We start from the raw sequence: 18,859 nt of genomic DNA, 5'->3' as shown, positions 1-18,859 counted from the left end.
TTTAAGCACAAGGTCTAATTGAGTTACATGCTGATGAAACCGACACACCGAAGTGGCCGCTGCACCAGCTCACCTAACAGACAGCAACGTCTCGAGGCAGAACAGCCTCCTGGGAACATCACATTTCAGGGGGAGTGGTCGCAGACCGGCCAAATAAACAAGAACAGGTGTGTGCAGGGGAAAAAAATAAAAAAAACAGCATTTCAGAGTCAAACCAGCTGAGACTAACAAGTGGTTGCCAAGCTGAGGGAGAGAGAGACAGGCAGAGAGAGAGGGAGAGAGGGAGAGAGGGAGACGGTGTGTTTGCAGGGACACACAGAGCAGCTGCGCGCTCAGGAAGCGCAGGCGACAGCAGGGCTGCGAGAGCATTCCAGTCGCAGATTTCTGACTCTGAGCGTGTCTGCGCCGCTGCCTCTCACTCCCCCCATCAGCCTCTTTTTTTTCAGGAGCAGTCAAGCCGAGCCTGTGGAACTCCTGCTGGCTGTGCGCAGGGCTCGACACGCTCTTCTGCAGTGATGAGGGGTACGACGGCAGCCGCAGGAATAACGGACTGACCGCCCACAACAGGTCTGACAGAATGAGGCCGAAATGAAGGTGAGATGCGTTTTGGTTTCAGCTCCGATGCATGCCGTTCTTCAGCCACCTGCTGCTCATCCACACCCACCTCCTCTGAAACAGTTTCGTGCTGCATGCAGCACCCATGCGAACGACACACGACAGCGAGCGCCATCGGTCGAGTCGCAGCTGGAATGCAACAGGTCCCGGTGTCGTGCGCTGCATGTGCTGACTCGAGTGGCCGCTCGGATTAAAGATGTCGCCCGTGTGCTGTAATCTCTGACTCTGCAAGATTCCTCAAGTACAAATGTTTGCTGCACCGCATTCTGCTCGTTTCTGAGGGAGTGCATTTGTCTTCGTTTTATTGTTGCAGCAGGGAGTGCTGCAACTCTGTGCTGCTGAGAAATCTTATCACCTGCGATTAGACGGTGCATGCTGTTGGTTACTAATAGAGCATGAGAGTCAAGGGCTGCAGCACACTGCAAAGCATAATGCACATATCTACCTGTTTACTTAAGATATAAGCGGGTGCATTTGCATTAATGACTCGCCGTGATGCACCACTATCGTTAGAACTTTTCAGAAATAGTCCTGTGATTCGCATCCATTCATTCACCATGTCCTGCTTTCACACCCAGCCTGTCTGTTGCATAACACTGGCCGTATTTTCATGCACATCACCGATGAAACACTTTAGGCAAGTTTGCATGCTCCACAGAGCTGATTGCATAATTAATTCTAACCATCTTCTACCTTCACAGGCGTCCATCTATCCGTGCTGATCGCCACCCTAACCGACGCGTGCAGGATGACGGGGCTCGTCTTGGAACATGTGTAGCGTTCACTATAACCACAGCCTAACGGCCATGAGCGGGAGTGACATCATGGCCTATTCTCTGAGTCTGGAGCAGAAGACGGCATTCGCGTTCGTAGGGATGTTGCTGGTGTTTCTCGGCCTGTTGATCGTCAGGTGTTTCCGGATCCTGCTGGACCCCTACAGTAGCATGCCATCATCCAGCTGGGGCGACGGACTGGAGGGCCTAGAAAAGGGGACGTTTGAATACGCTCTTACCTGAGGCCAGAGACACCAAACCCCCAATCCATGGCTTCATTCTAGAGCCCCGTAAATCATATAAAGCCTTTTGCACCATATGGGGGCGTGCACACGGGACGCGTTCTGGAACGAGGTTTCGAAATGCAAAACGTTTTAACGCCAGACTGTTTTTTTTTAACCTGACACACCTTCGTAGAAATAGGTAATGTTTGATGATGCAATGGCCAAAGACTTGATGCATGATGCATGCACATTTTGACAGGGGTGCAAAGGGGTGGAAATTTTCAGAAACTTTATTTTTGGACACTTTTGGTAAGTTTCCAGAATTTTTCACCCCTTTGCGACTCTACATAGCAGCGATAGCTCACGAGAACGCGTCCTGTGCGAACGCCCCCAAAGAGAATTCATCCAAACGACACACTGTGACGCATGGCCTGCTGTTACGACATCACTCTTGGATTTTGGAAAATGATGTCGCACCATTTAGCCACTGGGCATCTCAGGGAAGAGCAAAGAAAGACTTGAACTCAAATAAAACAAGATGGCACATGTGCAAGACAATGCTAGGATGTAAACAGGGTACCTTCGCCCTTTCATTCACGCTTCCACCCCGTTATAAAGGACCGCATGCTCGCGATGCGCCGGCCAAGCATTTGCATACTTGCGTCGAGTACCTTTCTGGCCTAACTCTCCTGTTTACCGTGATCTGGGTCTCCGATGCCAGTCGAACACTACAATAACCTGCTGTTTTTGAAAAGCTGTGCAAACATCTCTGTAGACCCGTGTGTGTTTTTCTAGCAAGTACTAGCAATCAGTTTCTCTTCACTTACTGCCTACGAAACATCTGCACACAAACCGCAGAGACTCTACAGGACATTGCGAGTGAAGATTCTTGAATGTCACGTCTGAAATTGTGACACATCCTGCCACCTCCATGTTTGTTTGTGTGTGTGACAGAGGAAGGGTGTGTCACCATGACAACAGCAGAAATTTGCGAGCTGGATGCGAGTGATGCACCAATGAAAGCGTAGCTCATCTCCAGTGTTCTAGTGCTGTGAATCTGCCTTACTGGATTTCTGTGCCTTCATTTAGCAGCGGTAGCGTATCTCTCACAGGACGATCTGTGTTTGTGTGCGTCTGTGTGCGTGAGGACCACTGTTGAAGACCACTGTTCTTTGTGTTTCTCTCACGCCGAGGAGGACAGAACGTCCCTCGCCGCGATGGTCTGTGTTCATCTGCTGGAATAAAACAGTTCTGGACCTTTTCCTCGTTCTGCCCGTTTCTTTCCTAAAACATAAAAAAATCATTCTATTTTCTTTGTAAATTCAGGCTGCACGTCTTACTGTAAATAATTAATCAGCGCACATTATGAATGCATTCATTGTTGAGCAGTGATGCATTACTGCGCAGTTCACACAGTCATTTCATTCTGATTAACATTTCAAATAAAGGTTACAGCAACTAGCTAGGGACGATGCATTACCTTTGGGATAGGTGGCGATGCTCCGGAAAAGGGCTGTAAACCCCCTAAAATCCACTTTTGCAAACACTGCAAAATCCACCGCAATCTCACATTCTGATCTGCACACACACCCCTCCTATTTTTTCCGATTGCACACAGAAATGCATTTTAATATGCAAGTAAAATGATTGTAAATGCTCTTTTATATGGTCTGTAAAGCAAACATCTATCAGTACATTGTGGCTCTTTCTCAGAAAACAGCAGCGCTTACGTGTCGCCTCACAGAGTCTATCGCAGTAAACCGGACTACGCGTGCTGCTGGATTTAGTCTGGACTCAGTCAAGACGCATCAGCCTGAATAAGACGGTCTGTAACCATAGTGACCATGGAAATTGACCATTGGTTGCGTCTGTAACCATAGCGATGGCTGCTTATAATCATATTGATGGGTAACTGCTTCCAGACAGTCCTTTGGCCGCACACACACACACAGATGGAGCGCTGCGTCCCAGCACGAACCTCACTGATAACATTATGTCTTTTTACCAGAGGCGCGCCGGGGGATTCGTGAAGGGCAGAAAAGCAAAACACTCAATTGATGTCGACTGTGAGGGAGTCAAACCTGATTTACATCACATAATCAGCCTGAAATCACATCCAGCGTATCTAGAATCAGCGTATCAGCTCAAGGTCAAAGGTCAAACGACCACGCCCGTATCCCTTCCAGCCAATCAGAGGAGAGACGGAGAACAACATCACCTACCGCTCGTTCGATGACCTTTCCTATTAACCGCGCTGGAGCGAGACCTTCCCAAGGTCGGCTCGGTTTTCACCGGTGTGTGAAAACATTATACAACTTAAGAGTTATGGGTAATAAGGAAGTATTTTAGTAATGTGTCAGAAGCGCCCAGAGCAAGTTCCCATTATTGCTGGCTTTACATTAACCCAATCAACAGAGAAACACTTCACATGACCAGGTATCACACCTCCCGCGCCACATGCCTACATCATAAAGAGAACACCGTAGAATCTTTACAAGAATCTTGATATTTTTCATGTCCGTTCGATGTTATAAAAGAACTTTGGACTTGCTTGGTTTGCGGATTCCCTGTTTTTTACTGTGTCAAATGAATCTGCGCAACCAGAAAATACTATACAATTGGCACGGGACTCTGTTTGTATGATTTTCCGTTTCGATAAACTGAAATCTCGTCCATCTGAACACTCGCTTTTTAGACACTCGGTTTAATGCGACAAAGCAATGTGACAAATATAAAAGCATCCACATCAATTTCCACTTAGGCATGACAATCAAAACTCATAAAATGAGGCCAAACTCAAAGCATCTCCAGTATCCAACCTCTCAGGGTCTTTATATGCTGTTAATTTTTAAGCACTTCAACAGCGTCACCTTTGATGGAGCGAGAACATTTTTACCTCCACTAGGAGCATCAACAGGATGGACCAATGAGCTTCCACCAGTGCAGCAGCTATATAAAGTGATACATAAACACATCAGCCAAACACAGTGGTCTGATTCTCAAGCATCTGATCCACTTGTGGCCCAAACAAAGAGACCTAATCTGGAAGCTCAGAAGAGCTTAATTTATTCTACTTTTTGACTTAATTGACTCTCCAAACCCACAAAAACCTCCTGATGGAGAATCCAGGATTTCAGAAATCTAAAGACGACCCTCCACAATACGAGGAGACGTCTTTCTGCGGAAACGGGTTTGGTAACGGGGAACGGCGAGGCGCGCGGCTGTCTGTGGTTAGTGCTTTTGGGCACGACACTTTGGACCGGGTGCCGAACGTCAACTTTTATCGTAACGCGGCGAGCATCAGCGGACAGAGAGCCATCAGACCTTCCCTACAAGACCTGCATGATGTTTTCCAGAAGGTGAGTCACACCTGAAATTAACAATATATAGTCAGACACAAGACACTTTTAAATTGTGGAATAAATCAGAAAGTACTTACTTAGGCGATCCGTTCTTCCCATGCATCGCAACACGTGTGATATTTACTTGACGTAAATCACGATTCATGACTCAGGGTTTAGACCACAGCAGTTTGCTGAGCTGATTTTAGGCTAATTTGCAGAAGCGGGTGTCGGTACGGTGGCCCGGCGGTGACCTGACGCAGACAGAGATCAATAACCAACCTAATGAGAAAGCCAGAGAGCAGCACTTGGTTTATGAGTAACGATCTTCTGTGTCTAATGCATTGATCCGCCGACCATAAACGGGGTAATTAATGCAAACAAGGGCTGAAAAGTTTGCGCTGATCCAGAAAGCACGTGTGCACACGGTCCTGACGTCGGAGAAAGTTATTTGCAGAATGCTCCTAATCCATTTGTTCAAATTTTCTATTACAAGAAAAAAACAACGAAAACAAAAACTGCCAAGTCACCCTTTAAAATGATCTTCTCTGGGCATCAAATACATTTGTCTTTTGAGTCACAGTCAGAGCGTCTGTGTGAATCACTCCTACAAGGCACAAGAGCACAGAAATATTATGCATTCTGCATATGAGATAATTAATAAATTGCATAACTTGTCCACTGACTTGTCCAACATCAAAATGTATGTATTTGCATAAAAGAAAATTAGTTTTTAACTATTTCAATTGCCTATGTTCATTCCCTCATTTTATTTAATTTGTGGCCAAGATTTACTGATTTGTTCTCTCACAGTAAATCAGTTAATACAGTTAGGGAACAAAGTAATATATTGTTGCAATGATTTAAATCAGATGAAGGAGCGTTTTTCGATTTTGGCCACAAATTAACAAATCGTGAAAACAAGTTATTAATTTGTGGCCACAATCTATAGTTTTGTTTTTTCCCGCATACATAAAAGCTGCTTATATAATGATTATAAAAGATGATTATGCACAATTTTAGATTAGTTTGTTTACTACCCAAAAGGGTTTAATTTCAACTTCCCTATTTTTCATCAGAATGGAGGCCTTACTATTCCCAGTCCGGGTGAGGAGAGAGAAGGAGCGGATACCTCGACCCTGGGCGATGTGGAGTCCGTCACCCCGTTGGAAGAAAGCGAAGCCGGAGGTGTGGTGAAATTTGGTTGGATCAAAGGAGTTCTGGTGAGTTATTTGACTTTAGCACTTTTATAACTCACTTTATAAGCGCTCTGATGGAGTCTGATTGTGTGGTTGCGTTTGCAGGTGAGATGCATGCTGAATATCTGGGGTGTCATGCTGTTCATACGGCTGTCGTGGGTATTCGGACAAGCAGGAATAGGTGAGAAGTTCATCTTTGCGACCTTCATAAACCTTCGCTGAACACACAGCAGGTGCTCATTTATATTCAGCACAGAAAACTGAATTCTCCATTTGTGCGCACACACAATCTGATCTCAGCTCAGCCCACACAAACCCAAAAATAAAGCTCCTCATAAAAATAAAGCCCTTTTTTTCAGCAGTGCCAGAGCAGAATCAATTTTTGGTGTTCAGTTCTTTAGAGAAACATTTTTTTTAGTGTGAAGAACATTTTACCTCTTCCCACTATAAAGAAAGTTATAAGGTTCAATGGATATTGAACCATCAATGCCAATAAAGAACCTTCATTTTTAAGAGAGAGGAAGATTTATACTCAGAGATGCACTTTCAGACATCTGGAGACTTCATAGAGTTCTCTTTGAAGACTGAAGCATCAATGTTTCTGAAATTCCTGAGAACAAATAGAAAGAGACACAAATGAGTCAGATATTGACACACAGAGTGTGTATGAAACTAAAACATGAATGTGAAGAGCAGCTTAGAGACTCAAGGGACTCTTTTCACACTAGACATCAAGAAAACACCCAGAAGGCCTGAAAACTTTGAGTTTTTCACAGGAAAACACTACAAACATTGACTTTAAAAACATTTAGTCTGAGAATTCTTGGGAGTTTATATTTCTGATTCCAGACGTTGGTGCTGTTCTTCCTCATTATTTTAGTCTTGTTTTTTGATGTCTAAAAATTCTTAAATTAAGATGCAAAAATTACCGGACAAAAAAGCACAAATATCTGCCAAAGAAAATATCATCTTAATTCAAGATATTACATAACTGTTCTTGTTTTCAGCACAGTTTTGTTCCAATTTCTCAGAAAATAAGACTTCATATGTTTATTTTGCATTCCAATAAATGTTAATTAAAAGTAATTTTTTTATTAGAAAACAAACAGAAATACTGAGAAAGATGCTCATTTTTTGCAGTGCATGCAACATTCAATGCCACAACTGTAAAAAACGAGTCTTTCTGCTCCGATTTAAAAGCTTTTTAGGTCTTAAATCTGTTGAAGGGCGAAGTAAGCTTTTTTAAGACCCACAGAAACCGTTTCTGAAGCTCACATGTGAGATTACTGGGATCTGGTTCTCAGGAGAAACATCTGAGGAGGTTTAAGTCTCGTCGTGTTTGGTCAGCGGCGGTGTGGAACGCGCTGAAGGTCACTGCTGATGTTTATGGCGCGTAACTAATGGCGTGTCAGAAGTTTGAGTTTCTAAGAAAGTTCCAGAGAAGCTCAGTTCCAGTCAGACACCTCGAGCTGCAGGCGAAACACATTACAGCCCATCAGAAACCCACTGCCGTTACGTATTTTATGAGGTGAGAGTGACTGCAGGCGATAAGCGCTTTTATTCCTCAACGATCTCGTTATAGCGCTGAGCAAACACAGTAACCGAAGCACACTGGGCTGAGTGTGTTCATATACTGAGCATTTCACACCGAATGTATGTTTATATTCTGCTAAAAAAGTTAGATTAAATACTAAAATAAGAATATCTCAGCCAAAAATCACTCACCATCATGCCGTTCCAAACCCGCCTGACCTGGGAAATGTAACGCAAACAGATTAAAATTATGCAAATGGGTCTGATGTATTTAGGTTCATATTAAATCAAAGATTATTTCATTACCTGATGAAGTATCTGTGTGTTTCAGGTTTGGGGATAGTGGTTGTGATATTGAGTGTGGTGGTGACCAGCGTCACCTGTCTGTCCATGTCAGCTATATGCACCAACGGTGTGGTACGAGGAGGTAAAGCACACTTGAACTGAGTAGCAGCAGAATCGAGTCTTCACCCTGAGCTCATGGAAGTGTGTTTGTGCTCTAGGTGGGGCGTATTATCTCATTTCCCGCAGTTTGGGACCTGAATTTGGCGGCTCCATCGGTCTGATCTTTGCGTTTGCCAACGCTGTGGCCGTGGCCATGTATGTCGTGGGGTTTTCTGAAACGGTGGTGGAGCTACTCAAGGTACAAATCTTAAAAATAATAAAACCAGCCTGGAAATTTAAGTGGTCTAAGATGGTGTTGAAAATCAAACATGTCTCTTTTTTTACAGGAAAATGATGCCCTTATAATAGATCCAGTGAATGACATCAGGATCATCGGCTGTATAACAGTGGTTCTGCTGATGGGCATCACTGTGGCGGGAATGGAGTGGGAGGCCAAGGTAAGACCAGGAGCATGCTGGGTTTGAGTTTTTAGGCATGACTAAGCAGATTGAGAACCTTCTCTCTCTCTCTATAGGCTCAGGTGGCTCTGCTAGTGATCCTGCTGGTGGCCATTGCCAATGTATTTGTGGGAACAGTGATTCCCTCCACAGAAGACAAGCGTTCCAAAGGCTTCTTTAACTATCGAGGTGAGACAGAGGAACATCACCCGAGAAACACTGCTATTTGTGCCTGAAATTTAAAGACCATGAATGTCCCTTCATATTTTGATTGGTGCTTTTCAATGTCTGACTCTCAAAATTATGTACTGAGTTCTGCATTCCCAGTCAGTAATTGGTAATGTCACTTCATATAGGTAGACAACGTTTTCACGAAATCACATTTATACAAATAAACGACAATAACGGTATCACTTTAAAAACAATTGCACTTTGAAACCCATTTTCAAAAACGTTTACGACTCCAAAATGTCATTATTGTGTAACTAAATGGCCAAAACGTATAAAATGTTTTGTGTTTTTAGTTTAAAACAGAGATTTTTTTTAAAGAAAATACATTTTAGAAAAAAAAGGATGACACTGAATGCTTGATTTTTTTTTTACTAAAAAGAAAAAAACTTTTATGTTTTTGATTTGTCACCTTGAATTAGTATATCTGTTTACATAACAATAAAAGAAAAAAAATCTAAATTTAGATAAAATTAGATATATTTTTTTATTTGAGGCAGCCTATTAAAATATTACGGTGATAACTGAAGAATACTAGCGGATGGTCATGAATTAAGTATCAGTACACTCTTAAAAATAAAGTTTCCAAAAGGGTGTTTTTGCAGTGATGCCACAGAAGAACCATTTTTCAGTGAACAGTTCTTAAAAGAACCATTTTAAAGAACATTTTAAATATCTAAAGAACCTTTTTGACCATAAAGAACCTTTTCTGCATTTGAAAGATTCCATGGATGTTCTAGGTTCTTCATGGAACCATCAATGCCAATAGAGAACCTTTATTTTTAGGAGTGTATTAAGTCCTAAAAATGACACACAAACCGAATAAAGGAAAATAAAGCAGGCAGAAATCCTGTGTCATCCATGAACCTTGTCAAATACATCTCCTCTGTGTTTAAAACAGAATCGATCGCAGAGGAAAACTTTCTACCTGACTTCCGGGATGGAGAAACGTTCTTCTCTGTTTTTGCCATCTTCTTCCCAGCAGCCACTGGGATTCTGGCTGGAGCCAATATCTCTGGAGATCTGAAAGTAAGAGCGAGAGTCTGGCACATTTCTAATCTGAAATGACTGTGCAAACAGATGCTGGTTCAATATTTTCACACACCAACACTTCTGATTTTTCAGGACCCTCAGGCAGCTCTTCCCAAAGGAACGCTGCTGGCCATCTTCATCACAGGAATAACGTACCTGGGCATCGCGCTGATTGTCTGTGAGTCCTGAACGCACACTTGAAATGAGTCTCTCAGTATGGATGTCTAACAGAACGAATGTGCTGATTCTCTGCAGCTGTGACGGTCGTTCGAGACGCGACGGGGAACCGCAACGACACTATTGTACCGGGTTCGAGCTGCAACTTCTCTTCAGCCTGTGATCTGGGCTACGACTTCTCAATCTGCCAAACCACCAAATGCAACTACGGCCTCATGAACAACTTCCAGGTGGGAGTCATGAACATACGTGACCTGTGTAAAATAGTAATGTAACATAAAAGTAACAAAAGCAACACTACATGTTACTTTCCATAAAAAGTATCTAAGTGACGCAACATTGTAATGCATTACTTTAAAAGTAACTTTCCCAAACGATGGCTCTTGTGTGTTTATGTTCAGGTAATGACTCTAGTGTCTGGGTTTGGACCGCTCATCACGGCAGGAACGTTTTCAGCCACGCTTTCTTCAGCTCTTGCGTCTCTAGTGAGCGCGCCCAAAGTCTTCCAGGTCAGAGTTCACATGCACACCATTTAAAACCAATAAATACTGGATCAGCTAAAAACCTTTATAGGACAATCTTAAAATATAATAAAAGACCAGAGTACATTGTAAAGAAGCTCTTAAAAGTCCAGTTTTTGGTTGCACAACACTGATTTTAAAACGAATCTGTCCACAGGCTCTATGCAAGGACAACATCTACACAGCCCTCAAGTTCTTCGCCAAAGGTCACGGGAAAAACAAAGAGCCGATCCGAGGATACGTCCTGACCTTCTTCATCGCCGTAGCGTTCATCCTCATCGGTAAATATATAAGAGTGATTAAATGACTCATTGTAACAGATGTGATCAAGTAACAGCGGTTGTTTGTGTCTCAGCTGAGCTCAACACCATCGCTCCCATCATCTCCAACTTCTTCCTGGCCTCATACGCCCTCATCAATTTTTCCTGCTTCCACGCATCATACGCCAAATCCCCAGGTCCTGTCTCGACTTTTACACACACACACAATCTGTTCCAGAACCCAGATAGCTGCCTACAAACACTGCAAAAAAATAATCTAGTACAGATATCTAAACATTATCAAATTGAGACATGTGTGACCCTTTCAATTGATGCTAAATTACTTATAAGTGAAAAAAAAATATATATATACTCTAAAGGCAGTTCTACATAGGATTCTCATGGATTAAAAAAAAAAACCTTGTGAACCCTTTTGAGCCAAAGACAACAACAAACCAAACAAGAATAAACCAGTTTAACCTGCGTTCGGGTATTAATCCAATTTGCCCTCTTTACACACAAAAAAATAATTCTAACTTATTTTACAAGAAACCATTCACAAAACAAAAGAAACATTCATAGGTACTTACTCTCAAATAAACTCCTTACAAAATTAACCTAGAGGTACATCTTCTACCCTGTAAATAATCTTTGACCATCTTAATTAGGTGAAATTGACATGACCCTTTTTGAAAAGGACAGGAATTATCTTCAATTTTTTCACCCATTCACATGAACACTTCAAATTTAACCAGAGCTCAGTGACTAAAGTCAACAGTTTGAACGCAATGATTCACTTCAGACAGTTCAAACGTTAAATGGTTCAATTCGACGAGTTCAAATGCCCAAGGATTGAATTCAAACAGTTCAAACTATCGGTGTCTCAGTTCTAGCAATTCAAATGTTCAATGATTCAATTCAATCTGTTAAAATATTCAATGATTCAATTCAAACTGTTGAACGCTCACTGCTAACACCACATGCTGCACATAAGTAAATTCTAATAATCTAACTTTGGCATGACGATACAATACAATAAATACAACTAAAAACATACTTTTTTCCTTTAGGCATTGAATGTAGTTGTCATTGTCAACATTTATCTTTATTAACCATTACTGGTTTGCTGCAGTTCATTTAGGGATTTCATTATATAACTAGTTTTGTTTTTAAATGCTGTCTATGTAGGCATTTCGTGAGGTTTTGGAACAGACTTACAAACACACCCTATAACCACTAATTAAAATCTAAAGACTCTGTAAACACTTCCTGTGTGTTAAAGTGCTGGTGTTTGTGCAGGTTGGAGACCGGCGTATAAGTACTACAACATGTGGCTGTCTCTGTTCGGAGCCGTGCTCTGCTGTGCCGTCATGTTTGTGATTAACTGGTGGGCGGCTCTGCTCACCTACGGCATCGAGCTCTTCCTCTACATTTACGTTACCGTGAAGAAGCCAGGTAAGAACGCAGATACACGAGTCGCTCCTGCAACAGATAAAACAGAGAGACATATAACATAAAAACATAAATATAAGCATGAATAACAGAAGTGCAGTGACTGAATAGACACTTGATGTTTCCTGCTTCTCCAGATGTGAACTGGGGTTCGTCCACTCAAGCCGTGACGTTCATAAACGCCGTGAACAACGCTCTGACGTTATCTGGTGTGGACGAACACATCAAGAACTTCAGGTGCGCTCAGGTCAAAACAGATTTAAATGTGTTTAATGCAGATTAGATTCTCACCGTTTCTCTGCTCTTCCTGTCCCGTCGCAGACCCAAGTGTCTCGTGATGACAGGATCGCCCAGAAGCAGACCGGCGCTGCTGGACTTGGCACATTCGTTCACTAAGAATTATGGGCTGTGTCTGACCTGTGAGGTGTTTGTGGTGAGCAGATGTTCTCATGCACGCTTCATCACTGTCAACGCAAACATCAGGGCTTCCTACGGGATCCTGGAGGCAGATTATGCCGATTTTAATCATGTAATTAAATCACGTTTTATTAAGCAGTTGAAAGTCAACGGCGTGTGTGTTTTAGGGTCCGCGTGATAACAATCTGCAGGACATGAATGCGGCCGTTCAGCAGAACCAGCAGTGGCTGCACAAGCAGAAGCGCAAAGCCTTTTACACGCCTGTCGCCAGCGAGAACCTGCAAAAAGGAGCAGAAGCGCTGATGCAGGTCAGTGAGAATGCAAACACACAGATACATAGAGAGATAGACTGAAATCTTAACAGTGCTAAAATATAGTTGAGGTCAAAATTTTACATTTTCAGAATCTGCAAAATAAGAGGGATCATAGAAAATGCATGTTCTTTTTTTATTTAGTACTGACCTGAATAAGATATTTCACATAAAAGATGTTTACATATAGTCCAAGAGAAAATAATAGTTGAATTTATAAAAATGACCCTGTTCAAAAGTTTACACTCCTTTGATTCTTAATGCTGTGTTGTTCCTGAATGATCCACAGCTGTGTTTTTGTGTTTAGTGATAGTCTACGGGACACATATGCAACTATTACAGAAGATTCAAACACTCACTGATGCTCCACAAGGAAAAAAAACATGCATTAAGAGCTGGGGGTGAAAACTTTTGAATTTGAAGATCAGGTTAAATTAAACTTATTTTATCTTCTGGGAAACATGCAAGTATCTTTTGTAGCTTCTGGAGGGCAGTACTAAATGAAACAAAAATGATATTTAGGCAAAATAAGAAAAATTCACACATCTTCATTCTGTTCAAAAGTTTTCACCCCCCGGATATTCATGTATGTTTTTTCCTTCTGGAGCATCAGTGAGTGTTTGAACCTTCTGTAAACACTTCCTCAACTGTAGTGTGTGTGTTCGCACAGGCGTCAGGACTCGGCAGGATGAAGCCAAACACAGTGATGTTGGGATTCAAGTGTGATTGGAAAACCGCCAAACCACAGGAAGTTCAAAGCTACGTGGGAATTCTACAGTGAGTGTTCAAACTGTCTGTCTGAACCACCTGCCGTCTGTCTCTCTCTCACACACGTTCTGTTCTCCCTGCAGCGACGCATTTGATTTCGAGCACGGGAGCGTGATATTGAGAATCAGTCAGGGGATGGACATCTCTCACATCCTCAGAGCGGAAGGTACAACACCACCATCAAACTCTCTGAGTAACAAGACGTGTTGTTCAATTTAACGCTCAGATAAAAGAACAGTTCAGCCAAAAATGAAAATCCCCATCCCAAGACTGGGATGAATTTGATTCTTCATTAGATTTGTAGAAACATGTCATTCCATCAATTGCTCACCAGTGAATCCTCTGCACTGAATGGGTGCTGTCAGTTTTTTTTATCAGCTGTTTGGACGGCATCCAATGGCACCCATTCACTACAGAGGATTCATTGGCGAGACATCAAAGTGATGCTAAATGATGTCATGTTGTGTGACTGTCAGAGGAAATGGAGCGCATGCTCTTGGAGCAGCAGGCGCTGGAGATGGAGGAGAGCGACTTTCAGCCACAAGGAGGAAAAGGGTTCTTCAACAAGTCCAAGAAATCCTCCAAAAAAGAGATGACTAGCAAAGGTACGACCGCTCATTTTCGCTCTCATATGCATCAAACAAATCCTTCTTGAAGACGTTCTGTAAGCGCATCCATCAGGCAGGAGCTCCAGCGCTCTAATAAAACCTTATTAAATGTGCTTCTGTAAAACCGTCTGAGCTGTTATAATCTAATAGTCTGGTCTGACGGAGCACAGCGCCCTGAACTCCAAACTCACTGTCTCGTCCGCTTCTTTTCACAAACATGAAGGTTTTTGATAGGACGGAGCATCTTAATGGACTCAACCTCTGCAGATGTTTACAAAGTATTTGTGAATCCGGAGAAGAGTTTTCGGGAAGGTCTGTTTTATGTGCAAATTACAAGTTTCATGAATGAGGCCCATTCAACGCTAATTTGTTGGTCTTTTGTGCTGATGTCTCTAATGACTGTGGTCTAATAAAGCACATATAGTGGCCACAAATGAATTTGGACACTTGAGTCACAGATACTGTATAATGTATTTGCATTAGTCAACAAAATGTCAAAACAATTGGCTTTATTTATTATTTAAATAAATATAACTGAAAATAAATAAGCTGATTTAATTTCAAGCAACAAAAAATATTTTAATGGTTTTAGTTTTAGTTTTTATGCTTTTTTTTTAAATAAAACAATTTTTTTTATTAATTTTTTTGCTTTTTAGTTTAGAACTGGTTTCAAAATATGAATCAGTAAATACATTATTCAAAATGTCTTGGGAACCCAAAGACCAATTAAAAAAAATGGTTTAGAAAAGTGAATTCAGTTCTGAAAAAAGCTCAAACATAATTTGAGTGCAGATGCTTCTTGATTTAACTTTTTATATCTTTTGCAATTAATTACAATTTTTTGGCATGACTTTGGTGTTCAAATTATTTTTAGATGCATTGAATTTGTGCTTCAAACCCTTCAGATCACACCAGTTCTCACATCAGTTTTGCAGTCCAATTCAAACACACTGATGCTAAATACAGTCTGGATTTTGATCTTAAACATCACCTGTTTGTCAAGAAGAGCTGAGAGCTTTTCGTTTTCCTTCTTCAGTTTCTCTAGATGTTCCTCAGACATCAGATCTGGCGAAGATGAACCAGCGTCTGGTGGAGGCCAGCAGCCAGTTCAAGAGGAAACAGGGCAAAGGGACGATTGACGTTTGGTGGCTGTTTGATGACGGAGGTGAGCGCAAATCCTCCAGACGTCTTCTCTTCTGTCAGGTTTAACGTGCGATGTTCATTTTTCTTCATGTGGTTCTGCAGGTCTCACGCTTCTCCTGCCTCATATTCTCACCACACGGAAGAAATGGAAGGACTGCAAACTCAGGATCTTCATCGCGGGGCAGCCTGAACGCATCGAACAGGACAAAGAAGAGTATGTCAGCATTCACACAGAAACAGACGCTGACGCCTCTAATAAAACAGCTGCTGACAGACTAGTAACCTGTGTGTTTTTTGTCTGTCAGGATGCAGGAACTCCTGAAGAAGTTCAGGATCAAATGCGCCGACATCAAAGTTATCGCAGACATCAATGTCAAACCCAGCGCAGAGAGGTGAGATTGAAAAACACACACAATTAATCCTCATTTCATTCTCTGACACGCTCCACGTGCTCTGAATGCACTCACGGTGTGTGTGTGTGTGTGTGTGTGTGTGTGTGTGTGTGTGTGTGTGTGTTAGCTGGAAACTGTTCGAGGACATGATCGAGCCGTTCCGGTTGCACGAGGGTTCAAAGGAGACGACGCAGGCTGAAGCTCTGAGGAAAGAACATCCTTGGAAGATCACAGATGCCGAGCTGGACGCCTTTGAGGAGAAGGTAGAATCCTAGAGGACACTGCGGCTGTCCTGAGACTGAATCACACACGAGACGTGCATTAGTGCATGTGTCCTTCTGAAAGCCAGAGTCAGGCTAACTTTACCCACAAACCCTTGCCAGTCAAAAGTTTGGAATAATTTACATGATTCTTTAGAAATCATTCTAACATGCTGATTTGCTGCTCGACAAACATTTGATTAATATCAGAGCTGAAAAAAGTTTGGAATAAGATTAAAAACAAAATAACAACAATAATAATAATACTTTTATTCATTAAGGATGCATGAAATTGGTCAAAAGTAACAGTAAAGACATTTTTAATGTTACAAAATATTTATTTTTCAAATAAATGCTGTTCTTTTAAACTTTCTATTCATCTGTGAATCCTGAAAAATAAAATGCATCACAGCTTCCACAAAAATACTGTGCAGCACAACTGTTTTCAACATGTTTACTGAGCAGCAAATCAGTATATTAGAATGATTTCTGAAGGATCATGTGACACTGAAGACTGGAGTAATGATGCTGAAAATTCAGCTGCGCATCACAGATATAAATTACATTTTAACAGATATTCACACAGGAAACAGCTATATTAAAATCATGAAAATATTTCACATTTTACAGTTGTTTTGATCAAATAAATGCAGCCTCGGTGAGCAGAATAGACTTTGTTCAAAAACAGTAAAAAAATCATAATCTGAATGTTTTTCTGGCAATGTACTAAGACACATCCCAAGTGACTAAACTAAATGATCAGTGACATGAGTGTGTTATATAACCGTCTGTGCTTTACTGTCCGCAGACGATGCTGCAAGTGCGTCTCAATGAGCTTCTTCAGGAGAGCTCGAGAGCAGCCAAACTCGTCGTTGTGTAAGTCAAATACTTATTAATCTTATGTGTGTCTCAGTATGTGATCATGTGACTTACGTATGTGTGTGTGTGTGTGTGTGTGTGTGTGTGTTACAGGAGCTTGCCCATCGCCCGTAAATGCTCCGTCTCTGATTATTTGTACATGGCCTGGCTGGACGCACTCACAATGAATCTACCTCCGACCGTCTTGATACGTGGAAACCATCAGAGTGTGCTCACCTTCTACTCCTGAACAAACACAACAAACACTGACACCAGGCCCGTAGCCAGGGGGGGTTCGGGTGGTTCGAACGACCCACCCCATCAAGTCAAAGGTCCGGAATTTATGTACGTTTTTTTTTTTTTTTTTAATAAACAAATGTTCTTTTAAATAACAACGCACTTTTAAAGCCATAAAAAGTATTAAATACCTTAATAAATATAAGAAAAGTCTTAATTATAATTTCAAGAGGTCTTAAATTTGGGGACGGAAAGACAAAAATAGCGTTATGGATTAAATGTGCTAGTCGTTTGAAGCGGCCTTATCAGCTCGGATCACAGTTCACACAGCAGCGGAGCGTTTACTACAGCAGATGCGTTTACTCGCGATCACGAAACAGCGCCGTGAGATCCAGAGTGAAGCGTTTGAATTCGATGAAGAACACAATGACATGGCGATTTAACCAGATGAAACAGCGCTGACAAACAGCAGAAACACTGCGCAACGATAGTCAGAATCATTTAATATGGATTATTTTTACTGTAACACTGACTGCACTATGGTATTGCGGCAGAATTGTGGAACATATCGAACTGTGTTATATTAGGCTATTATGTAGACATGTATTAAGTCTATTAAAGGAGTAATGGAATATAATTACAGTATTTTGTGATTAATAGCGTTTGTGCATTTATACTAAGACCACCGTTCTTCATGCAAATACCTAGAAGCCATGTTGTTCATTTTTATACCATGGTATTGAGGTGAATAATTATTATTAATAATTTCATCATACAAAAATAAGGTGGTTCTCAGCGCCGACGGCCTTGTGGGCAGCGTGCTCCGGGCTTCCCGTGTTCGAGTCCCGACTCGGGGACCTTTCCCGCCGCCCATATCACTTCCTGTCCTTTCTGATCTGTCCTGTCTATAATAAAGTTTTTTTTAAAAATAAGGTTGTTACAATTGTAACAGATGTTACTGTTTTTGATAATGAACATTATCTGAGCTGTAAATCAGGACATCATATTACTAGCCATTTTTTTCCATATTAATTCTATTTCTGCAGGTCTTTAAATATATATATATATATATATATATATATACACTATGGTAGTATATATATATACTACCGTTCAAAAGTTTGGGGTCAGTACATTTTTATTGTTTCTTTTTTTTTTTTTTTTTTTTTTTTTTTTTTTTTTTAAAGAAATTAATACTTTTATTCACCAAAGATGTATTAAGTTAATAATTAAAAGTGTATTAAAAGTTAATAATAAATTATTTACATTGTTATAAAATATTTATATTTTGAATAAACACTGTACTTTTTAAACTTGTTATTCATGAAAGAATCCTGAAAAAAAATCACAGGTTCCAAAAAATATTTGGCAACACAACTGTTGATATTATCCAACATTGATCATTCTAATAATAAATCTGCATATTAGACTGAAGGATCATGTGACACTTAAGACTGGAGTACCAGCTGACAAAAATTCAGCTTTTCATCACAGGAATAAATTCTATTTTAAAGTATGTTAAAATAAAAAACATTATTTTATATTGTAAAAACATTTTGAATTACAGTTTTTTTTTTCTATATTTTTAATCAAATAAATGCAGCCTTGATGAGCATAAGAGACTTCTTTAAAGACTATTACAAGTCTTACTGACCACAAACTTCTGAA

The 18,859-nt window shown here is 41.0% G+C and overlaps 2 protein-coding genes across 3 annotated transcripts; both read left to right on the top strand.

Annotated features, from left to right (window-relative positions):
• On the top strand, positions 1-2,989 carry ctxn2 (cortexin 2). 2 transcript variants are annotated; one of them, XM_051134460.1, is made up of 3 exons: positions 1-167; positions 447-594; positions 1,317-2,989. In XM_051134460.1, the coding sequence occupies exon 3, from the start codon at positions 1,386-1,388 to the stop codon at positions 1,629-1,631; it is 246 nt and encodes an 81-aa protein (XP_050990417.1). In that variant the 5' UTR covers positions 1-167; positions 447-594; positions 1,317-1,385; the 3' UTR covers positions 1,632-2,989. The 2 variants fall into 2 exon arrangements, with proteins under 2 accessions (XP_050990417.1, XP_050990416.1); XM_051134459.1 differs by having other exon boundaries at positions 1-594.
• A 1,594-nt stretch (positions 2,990-4,583) lies between these two features.
• On the top strand, positions 4,584-17,253 carry slc12a1 (solute carrier family 12 member 1). The gene is made up of 26 exons (XM_051135403.1): positions 4,584-4,971; positions 6,033-6,176; positions 6,258-6,333; positions 8,017-8,112; positions 8,189-8,328; positions 8,417-8,527; positions 8,605-8,716; positions 9,657-9,784; positions 9,881-9,965; positions 10,043-10,194; positions 10,366-10,473; positions 10,643-10,766; positions 10,841-10,942; positions 12,045-12,200; positions 12,335-12,434; positions 12,519-12,630; positions 12,782-12,922; positions 13,596-13,702; positions 13,777-13,859; positions 14,170-14,298; positions 15,338-15,466; positions 15,547-15,658; positions 15,750-15,836; positions 15,964-16,099; positions 16,905-16,972; positions 17,069-17,253. Exons 1-26 carry the CDS (start codon positions 4,729-4,731, stop codon positions 17,202-17,204), a joined length of 3,117 nt encoding a protein of 1,038 aa, XP_050991360.1. The 5' UTR covers positions 4,584-4,728; the 3' UTR covers positions 17,205-17,253.
• The last annotated feature ends 1,606 nt before the right edge of the window (positions 17,254-18,859 follow it).

This window comes from Labeo rohita, chromosome 18, assembly GCF_022985175.1.
Source record: "Labeo rohita strain BAU-BD-2019 chromosome 18, IGBB_LRoh.1.0, whole genome shotgun sequence".
NCBI classification, from domain to species: Eukaryota; Metazoa; Chordata; class Actinopteri; order Cypriniformes; family Cyprinidae; genus Labeo; species Labeo rohita.
This window is presented reverse-complemented; position numbering and strand designations above follow the sequence as displayed.